At 47.7% G+C, this 10,162-nt stretch overlaps 1 protein-coding gene across 1 annotated transcript; it reads left to right on the top strand.

The window, feature by feature from the left end:
• Positions 1 to 233: 233 nt before the first annotated feature.
• Positions 234 to 2,025, top strand: LOC134404421 (splicing factor 3B subunit 3-like). The gene is made up of 2 exons (XM_063135108.1): positions 234 to 1,361; positions 1,774 to 2,025. Exons 1-2 carry the CDS (start codon positions 366 to 368, stop codon positions 2,023 to 2,025), a joined length of 1,248 nt encoding a protein of 415 aa, XP_062991178.1. The 5' UTR covers positions 234 to 365.
• Positions 2,026 to 10,162: the final 8,137 nt, after the last annotated feature.

Consider the following 10,162-nt stretch of genomic DNA (forward strand, 5'->3'; position numbering starts at 1 on the left):
TTATGGGGAAAATGTCTCCCTGTCCACTTTCTCCACATGGTGCACAGTTTTGTACATCTCTGTCAAGGCCCGTGAGGTGAGCTGAGGAGCCGCCGAGGCGGAGGAGCAGGGTCCCCCGGCCCACCTGTCCGCCCGGAGTAGCGCTCAGGTTGAAGCGCAGCCGGCCTCCGGGCTGGTTCAGGCGCGGTGAGGGCGGCCCGGGACTCGGCGCCGCGTGCGTGCAAGGACCCCTGGAGCGCGGGAGGCCGCTGGGCAATGGCTGAGCCGGAGCGCGCGCGGAGCAGGCAGTGAAGCCGCGCAGAGATCCGCCGCCATCCGCGCCGCGCACCCGGTGAACTGAGGTGACGTGCCACTTGATCTGCACCATGTTCCTTTATAACCTAACTCTGCAGCGGGCCACTGGTATCAGCTATGCCATCCATGGCAATTTTTCAGGTACCAAACAGCAAGAAATTGTTGTTTCCCGAGGAAAAATCTTGGAGTTGCTTCGTCCTGACCCAAACACTGGAAAGGTTCATACCTTGCTAACTGTAGAAATTTTTGGAATCATTCGCTCCCTCATGGCCTTCAGGTTAACTGGTGGAACCAAAGACTACATTGTAGTGGGCAGTGATTCAGGCCGCATTGTTATCCTGGAATATCAACCATCTAAAAATGTGTTTGAGAAGATTCACCAGGAAACCTTTGGCAAGAGTGGCTGTCGCAGAATAGTTCCTGGACAGTACTTGGCTGTGGATCCTAAGGGACGAGCTGTTATGATCAGTGCCATTGAGAAGCAGAAGCTGGTGTACTTCCTGAACAGAGCTGCTGCCGCTCGGCTCACAATTTCTTCCCCATTAGAAGCCCACAAGACCAACACTTTAGTCTACCACGTAGTCGGAGTAGACGTTGGGTTTGAAAATCCCATGTTTGCTTGTCTGGAAATGGATTATGAGGAAGCTGACAATGACCCCACAGGAGAAGCAGCAGCCAACACCCAGCAGACGTTGACGTTTTATGAGTTAGATCTGGGTTTGAACCATGTCGTCAGAAAATACAGTGAACCCTTGGAAGAACATGGCAACTTCCTTATAACAGTGCCTGGAGGCTCTGATGGTCCCAGTGGAGTGCTGATTTGTTCTGAAAACTACATCACCTACAAAAACTTTGGTGACCAACCAGATATTCGATGTCCCATTCCCAGGAGAAGGAATGACTTGGATGACCCCGAAAGAGGCATGATCTTCGTCTGCTCTGCTACACACAAGACCAAGTCTATGTTCTTTTTCCTGGCTCAGACGGAGCAGGGAGATATCTTCAAAATCACCTTGGAGACTGTCAAGGCCCTTACCTTTTTTTCCTCAGCTAAACAGCGTCAGGTTGTAAACTTTCCCCTTAGGGGAGTTGCTTCAGCTCCTTGGTCATTTTTGTTGCCCTTTTCTGTGGGGCTGCCCAAGATATTTTGCTGTCTGAGGCAAAGGAAAAGATGATGTCCCACTCTCATTCTACATACAGAAGTTGACTCGACTGACCGTTGAGTCTTACTTCAACACTGGCAATGGGACAGCATCCTTCACCACACCTGAAGGGAACAGGTTAAGTTAGTTGGCACATGGCAGCTGCATAGCACAGACTTCTGTCCACCAACACTCCCTGCCATCAGCCTCAGTTGCCTGAGGCAACTGCCTTACTCTGTCTAATGGCAGTGCTGGCCAGATACCTCTGGAAACTTGTAAGAAGGGCACAAGGGTGTTGGCCATTCCTTGCTGTTTGTCACATAAAACTGATATTCAGAGTAGCGTTGTGCTCTGCCTCAGACTGAGGCTCCGAACCCGAGCTGAGGAGGGCTGCTTCGGCCTGCTTCGGCTCGGTTCTCAGATGGTTCTGGCAAAGCCCCAGGCGGCCCGAAGCCAAAGCCAATTAGCCCCGAAGCCTCAGGCCGCCTTGGTGCTTCGGAGCCAGCCCTCGGCGGGTCCCATACCTGCTACCATCCACCGTCGCCGCCTTCTTGCTTCTGGTGGCTTCCAGTGCCGCTGCCACAAATGACAGGAAGTAGGCCACGTGACCTACTTCCTGTCATTTCCGTCGGCAGCAACGGAAGCCACCAGAAGCAAGAAGGTGGTAGTGAAGGCCAACAGCGGACGCAGCAGGTAAGGAGACTGGGAAAGCCTTGTCTGCGCAGCCGGTACCCAGAAAAGTCTGAGTCGCCTTGGAGGTCCTGAATCTCGCCTTGGCTTCGGCACCGAGGTGGGTCGGGCAACCCCCGAAGCACCCCCAAGCCAAACCAGGGCTGCTTCGGGGGTTCCAAGCCAGCCGCCGAGGCAGATTGGGTGGGTGGGTGCACAGCCCTAATTTTAACTAATGTACAGTATTCTATGGTGTTTTAGCCAGGGCTGTCATCCAATCAAATCTTAGTTGACTGATCATATGTTATAACAGATTAAATCTGAGTGTTAATAAAAGACAAGTTTTGAAGTACAAGCATAGCTTGCTTTTAGATTATGAATGCATGTGCCACACCCCTTAAAAAGAACCATTCTTTTCTGTGTGAATACCTCTTCTATCATGGTGCTTGCTGTCTGCAGCCTTTAAAAGTACTTACATTCAAATTAACATTAAAAAGTATTGTCCAATGAATTGAGAATATCTTTTTCATCTTTTGAAATGTTTTCAACCTGTCAGTCTCATGGATTAATTAACCAACAGATGTAGTAGCCCCAGTGGAGGCTGGTGGCTCTGATTTTGGTGGGGATATAAATCCATTCTGGTTTTCAGTCAGAACCAGTTGTGGAAAAAGAAGGAAAAAGCACCACGAAAAGGCTATGAGAAAAAGAGGAGACTAGCTCTGTTGCTATGAAATGTCAAAAGAGGTTTCTTTATTTTTCTTATCCGAAATGCCCCCCCCCCCCAAAAAAAAACCTGTTCAAAAAACTTTCAACCAAACTTGTACAAATACTCAACATTTTGGTTCTGGAGATCATCAGGAGCTATAAGACATTCAAGTAAAATACATATAAAGTCATATTACATTGTAACAAGTTCATCCAACTTAAAATTAAATAAAAGGAAACAACACTCATAGTCTAGTACAATATATGGACCTTTACACTAAGGGCGTTACTAGATGAGGCTCTAGCGCGCGTTACCTTCCGCAGTCACGTCGAGGCTTCCAGATGACGTTCACGAGGATCCGCCGTTATCCTGCGGCGAAGCCTCTTTCTCCCGACTTTAAAAAAGTGAGTTTTAGGGTGCCTTTTCCTGCCGTCCCGCGGTAATTCGGAGTACGTGTGGGAGGATGTGAGGTCACTGCGGTCCGCACTGGGCAGGAAAAGGCGTGCTAAGGGGGAGTGGTCAGCGGCTTCGGTCAAGCCGCCTCCGCCATTTGCGCGCAGTCCGCCAGCTGGGGCAGCGCGGCGGAGCGGCTTTTTTTTTTATTCCCCCAGTGACAGTTTGCGCAGGAACGGAGGAACGGAAAAGTGGCTAGTGTGCTGCTGGGGTGTGTGGGGGATGGGTGGGGGATGTGCGCCTGTTCTAGTGGTTTTTTTTTTATTCCCCCAGTGACAGTTTGCGCAGGACCGGAGGACCGGAAAAGTGGCTGGTGACTCCTTGCGGTGGGCAGCTACCGTGGCCGCATAATGGCGGTGCTGTACGCTGCCTGTTAGTGTGGGTACCAGGCTGGCAGAGGGCAGAGCTGTTTGTGGGCTGCTGCCATGGCTACGGCCAGATGTGGGTTGGCTCCTTGGGATGGGGCACAGGGCACAGAGGCGGTCATCGCCGCCGACACCTCAGAGGCATGATGGGAGATGTAGGCACAGAGTGGCCATGCAGACGATTGACCTCGGGTCATATGACACCCGCCACGACCCCCATCAGGAAGTGAGCGCATCAATGTTGACCCTCAACAGCACCAGCAGCACTTCAGCCGGCGGCGGCATCGCTGACGGCTGCGCAAGTTTGCGGTCTTTCGGATGTGCGCAAACCGTGCAGCGAGTGGAAAAAAAAGCCGCGGCAATCAGGCCGGTGTGGCTGCGCAACTGTGCTCGCGGCGGCAGCAGCACAACCGGCACAAACTTCCGCCACAAATCGAAGGCAGGTGTGGATCATGAGGCGTCACGGCTGAACGGGAAAAGCCGCTTTCACCGCTCCTCAACGACGGAACACCCGGTAGGTCTAGCAACGCCCTAAGTTTTCACTGGACTAACCTACTCATGATATAATCAACTCAACTGCTTGTATTAGAGGAAATGTGCATAGCTTACTGAGTTTGTATTTTTTATTATTACAGCAAGTGTAGTTGTTTATATTAACTCAACACTCTCCTCCACTCCCTAAATCGCTTTCATGTCTTTAGATCTATGAGCTACTGATTTCTGTGTACTCAGGACAAAATAAACCTCAGAAAAGATCATGCCAAACTTACAAGTCACTTGTGAAACAAATCAAAATTGTGTAACATGAAAGCTGCAAATTAAAATCATTGCCTTTGGCAGAATCTACTGTAGAATAGTGCTAAATTGCACAGTGAAGCCATTCAACACCGATACAGGAGGACATAAAGGTTTCACCTCTCCTATTTCCCCCTTTCTTTCTTTCTTTTTAAATAAAGCCCAGAAATCTCATCTGAAAGCAGTGAAAATGAGCTCAGCAGGCTTCTGCCAGTAACACACAATTTTGCATCATGCGGTGTAACTTCCAATTCCTCCTCCAAGACCCATGACTGACAGTTCTGACAGAAACAAATAGCAGGTAAAGCAATAGATATTGTATTTATTTTGAGGTTAGATGTACTTTAACATATTCTCTCCCTTCCTAGTCCTTTCCCTAAAGCTCAGCATCTGTTTCTAACATAATGATCAGATTCAGAACCTGAACTTCACATAAGACACAGTCATGGGTCACTGTGCTGCTGTTATCACAGCTGGAGTTCCAATTTCATTTTCCTCCTTTCTCTTTCATTTCCTTTTATGGTAGTATATAATGTGCTTTTAATGCATTTCCAAAAGCGGTGACCTTTAATTTTCTCTTACTTGTATCACTGGGCATAAAATGTTGTGCCACATATTCCCTACAATTTGAATTTGTCATGGAATCTCAAGCCGTTTTGTTACCCTAAACAACCCACGGCTGAAAGAGCAGACAAAGCAAATCAGACCAAAATTTCCTTAGCAGACAATCCCATCAGAGTGGATCAAAATCATCCTCAATATTATTATGGACAGCTATTCCTGGCCATTCCTTCCCTTTGTTAGAGATACTACTAGCTAATTGCTTGGGATGGGTGATTGATGCTTTCTCAATGGAAGAGATGTAGAGATATTTCCATCTCTCTCTCTCTCTCTCTCTCTCTCTCTCATAATACTAGAACCTGGGGTCATCCCATGAAGCTTATTGGTTGGAGGTTCAGGATAGATAAAAGGAAACACTTCTTCACACAGTGCATAGTTAAAGATGTAGTGATGGCCGCCAATTTGTATGGCTTTAAAAGTGGGTTGTGTAAATTCCTGGAGGAGAAGGCTATCAACGGTTACTAGTCATGATAGTTATATGCTACCTCCAACATTAGTTTGCATCTGTATAGCAGTTGTTGGGGAACATGGGTGGGAAGGGTGTTATTGCACTCATATCCAACTTATGGGTTTCCCACAGGTAGCTGGTTGGCCACTTTGACTTTAAAACTGCCCTTGCTACCATAGCCACTGTGTGAACAGAATAATTTACTAAATGTATCCTTGGGGCTCATCTACACCAAGCAGGATATTCCACTATGAAAGTGGTATGAAAGTGCTATATAAAAGGCAGGAGCCACACAACTGCTTTATAGTGATATTGAAGTGCACTGCAAGATCTACACTACCGCTTTATAGGGGTACTGAAGTGCTCTGACAACTGTTGGGGCCCATGACACATCTACACCAAGCAGGATATAACACAATGAAAGTGGTATGAAAGCATTACATGGTATGTGTCAATGGGCCCCAACAGTTGTCAGTGTACTTTAATACCACTACAAAGCAGTAGTGTGGCAGAGATAGAAAATAGACAGAGGTAGAAGGAAAAGAGAGAATTGTTTTGAATTCTGCAATGCCCTTTTCTGTGTGGCAGGGGGAACTGCATTTCAGGGGAAATGATGTGAGACAGTAGATTTGCCCCTTGGTTGGAATGCTATACTTTCTGTTTCTACCTATATGTTCAACTTGTATATTTGCAAATAAACCCAACTTGCCAGTGACCTCTCCTCCAAAGAAAAGAAAAGCCAAGTAAGTGCCACACCCCCTGAAACTTTTGTAATCACTTAAGAAAGTGGGATGTATGTAACAATGGTTACAGGAAGCATGTGGCTCCTTTGTTACAACAGCTCCTCTGGCTACCAGTCTGGTTTGGGGGCACATAATATAAAGCCCTGTACAGATTGGGAGCAGGCTACCTGAAAGACTTTCTTCTCTCACATGGGCCTACGCAAGTTTTAAGAGCTTTGGGGGAGGCCTTTCTTTTGGTACTGCTGCTTTCAGAGATGGCTGTTGCCAAGCTGTAGGACTCCCTATGGAGAGGCTCAGTTGGTTCCTTTTCAGCTGTCTTTCCACCAGAAGGAAAAGATACTTTTATTCAAGCAGGCCTTTAGCATCTAAGCATGTCTGTTGGGCTGGGTGCTATCTATATTCGTGCTGTGTTTTTAATTGTATTGTTAATGTATTTGTTTTGTTATTGTTTTATTAAAATTTCAATTTATCTATGATTGTGAACCACCTAGTGTGACTTTAGCAGAAAGGCGGGGTGTGGATCAAACAATCATCAACAACAACATACGTTGCTCATTAGCAAGAGCCAATTATGTATCTACATAAAGCTGTCTGATAGCCACCCAGAAACCTTTGGCATAGTGACTGATGCTGTGTAAATAAAAACAGTGACTATTTCATGTTTTGCATTTATAAACTACATTTTGGCAGTGTTCATGGGTGGCCACAGAGTTGGCAGGGATTTTTACAGGACACTGAAATAACTTCATAGTCTCTGTAGGCACTACATAATTTATACTTAACTCAAACTGTAGCAATCCGGTTGAATGACTTTGGTTTTATGTTACAGTTCCTCACCCCAAATCCCAAACTGCTTTGTGTGTTGGCACACAAAAGCCTTACTATCCTTCTCAAACAGTCCTCAGGAATGAAGGACACTGTAATAATTTACTTTTAGTTTATGGAAGCCATGATTTGAGGGAGCCTGTGTTGATTTTCAGTTTTGCTGTCATAGGCTGAATCAGTTGTGTGAATGCAATTCAGCAAAGGTCAGCTTTCTGACACCTTCAGGCTGTGTTGGGGTGTTGTTGAACTATGGGTTATTTGTTGAACAACGGGTTAGCATGTTGTCTAAACCCTTGGCATTTTCCACAGGGTAGCTTGTTAACCATCCAGTGTGGCTTATTTTTCTTCAACAAACCACCTGAGCTCATGAGTTCACACAACATGCTAACCCACCCAGCGGGTTATTGTGTTGTCCGAACACAGTGTTTTTCCATGCCTTAACCATGCTTTGGGCCTGTTCAGACAACCCACTAAGCCATGGTTAGTCTGCTAACCCTTTTCCAGCAAATGGTTAGTGAGTGTGTTTAAGCCATGGTTATGTAGTCACTTTGTTAATCCTGCTCGATCTCTCATCAGCTTTTGATACCATTGACCATGGTATCCTTCTGGATCAACTCCGTGGGATGGACATCAGAGGCACTGTGCTACAGTGGTTCCGGTCCTAACTACGGGCTTGTTTTCAGACAGTAGCATTGGGTGACCACTCCTTGGCCTCTTGGCAATTGACCTATGGAGTGCTGCAAGGCACCATCTTGTCCCCAGTGTTATTTAACATCTATATGAAGCCATTGGGAGCAGTCATTAGGAGATTTGGAGCTAAATGCCATCAATATGCTGATGACACACAGCTCTATCTCCCTGTGACAACTGAATCAGGTGATGCTGTGCAGGTCCTGGACCAGTGCCTAGACTTAGGCCACAGCTAGACCTAAGGTTTATCCTGGGATCATACATGGTTCGCCCCTGCCTGAGCACTGGATCCCCTGTGTGACACCTAGATGAACAGGTTTGAGCCCTGGATGATCCAGGGATAAACCTTAGGTCTAGCTATGGCCTTAGTAATGGGCTGGATGAGGGCCAATAAACTGAAACTGAATTCTGACAAGATGGAAGCCCTTTGGTTGAGAGTAGAGGTGTGCACGGACCCCCCGCTCTGCCCCGTGGGCTGATCTGAAAATTTCGGATCAGCCCGCTCCACGCCACTCCGCCCATACTCCGCTCCTCTTTGCCGCGGAGCTCCGGCTCCAAATCGGAGCTCCGCAGTGGAGGGGAGTGGTGCCAGGTAAGGCCGGGAGAGGAGGGCGGGGGGATTTACCGGGCCCTGCTGCCGTCACCGCACGTGCGGCGATGGCGGCAGAGCCCGGTAAGGGACCAAGCTCCGTCCGTGGTCCGTCGGCTTCTTCAATTGAGCCCGCGGTTCAGCCAGGAAGTCTGGGCCGCAAGTGCGGCCCAGACTTCCTGGCTGAACCGCGGGCTCAATTGAAGAAGCCGACGGACCACGGACGGAGGCAGGTAAGGGAGAGGAAGGGGGGTTACCGGGCCCTGCCGCTGTCGCTGCATGGGTGACAGCGACAGCGGCAGGGCCCGGTAAACCCCACTTACCTTTCTGGCGGAGCTCCGGATCGAGGCGAAGGATCTGCCTTCACCTCGATCCTCTTCACCACATTCTGCCGGCCCCCCAATCCTCTTCGCCTCCACCTTAAGGGGAGGCAAAGCACCCCGCTCCGCTTCTAATTCGCCAGTCCGATTAGAAGCGGAGCACATCCCTAGTTGAGAGGTTCTCAAGTCTGGGAGATAGGCTCATTGCCTGTTCTAGATGGGGTTGCACTCCCTCTGAAAGATCAGGTTCATAGTTTGGGGGTACTCTTAGATCGATCTCTGTCGCAGGAGGCTGAAGTGGCCATGGCAGCTCGGAGTGCCTTTTACCATCTTCGGTTGGTTCGCCAACTACGGCCTCTCCTGGACAGGGATAGCTTGGCCACAGTGGTACAGGCATTGTTAACCTCAAGATTGGATTACTACAATCTGCTCTATGTGGGCCTGCCCTTCAAGCTGCTCCGCAAGCTGGAGCTAGTGCAGAATGCTTTAAGTAAGATTGGAATCTTTACCCATTATTGTTATTGTGAATGGAGGTGCTGAAAGTAATTTCTGACTTTTATGCACATGCTTAACAAATTCTGCTCATACTAATAACAAACAAAAACCTCCATTAAGAAAATTAATTAAAATAATTAAATGGGAAGTATTTAGATGTTCATACCTTCCGGCTTTCAATTAGTTTGAAAGCATATTTAAATGTACATATACTGAAAGAACTGAGAAGTGTGTCAATGAGGGCCTTAGGATTTCTAAGGCCTAGTGCAGAAGAGTATCAGCAGAGGCCTGAACCTCTTGGGTCTTTGTGCTCACTCTCTCTGAGATGGGAGGCCAAGAGTATAAGGAGAAGTTCAGGAAGGAATAATGTGTGTTAAAAGTAGATAAAGACATTTGTGGTCTCAAATTCAGAAGAGGCTGAACAGGGCAGGAGGACAAGCTCAGACAAAGAAACAACAAAGAAGCCACGTCAGAATAGAGTAGGAGAAAAATATTCATACACAGGGCCTTGAAGTAGATATTTTGGCTAATTTAGGCTGTCCCCACCCCACCCTTTCCCCTTTTCCCCTTATGTTACATCAGCATAAAGCACTTTAGGTTGGAGGTCAGATCTATCATTGAGTTCTAAGTGTGCTCCCACAAGCCTGCCCTTAGCAGGCTGCAGTAAAGGAGTGGCTTCAGACTTCCTGCCTGCAAATTTCCTATATCATCCCTGACAGCTTCCCTGTCTAAACCCTGAGCCTTTCCACTGTGTTTCATTGCTCATGATACACATAGGCCCCATTCAGCAGACACCTTAAACCATGGCGGTTAAGCCAGAAAGCGAAGCTGTGTTCAGAAGACACCTTAAATTATGGCTTTATCCATGGTGAATAAAGCAAAAAGCCTTATTCACCAGCCATGGTTTAAGGTGTCTTCTGAACATGGCCTGGCTTTCTGGCTTAACCACCATGGTTAAAGCCATGGTTTAAGGTGTCTTCTGAACGGCCCCAGAGTGGCCTCATCTG

This window comes from Elgaria multicarinata, chromosome 10 (genome assembly GCF_023053635.1).
Source record: "Elgaria multicarinata webbii isolate HBS135686 ecotype San Diego chromosome 10, rElgMul1.1.pri, whole genome shotgun sequence".
NCBI classification, from domain to species: Eukaryota; Metazoa; Chordata; class Lepidosauria; order Squamata; family Anguidae; genus Elgaria; species Elgaria multicarinata.

Excerpts from the sequence above, each read along its gene's own strand:
- LOC134404421 (XM_063135108.1), top strand. The coding sequence starts at position 366 with ATGTTCCTTTATAACCTAACTCTGCAGCGGGCCACTGGTATCAGCTAT. Across the intron at positions 1,362-1,773 it reads CAGCTAAACAGCGTCAGGTT|AGTAGCGTTGTGCTCTGCCT; the intron begins GTAAACTTTCCC and ends ACTGATATTCAG.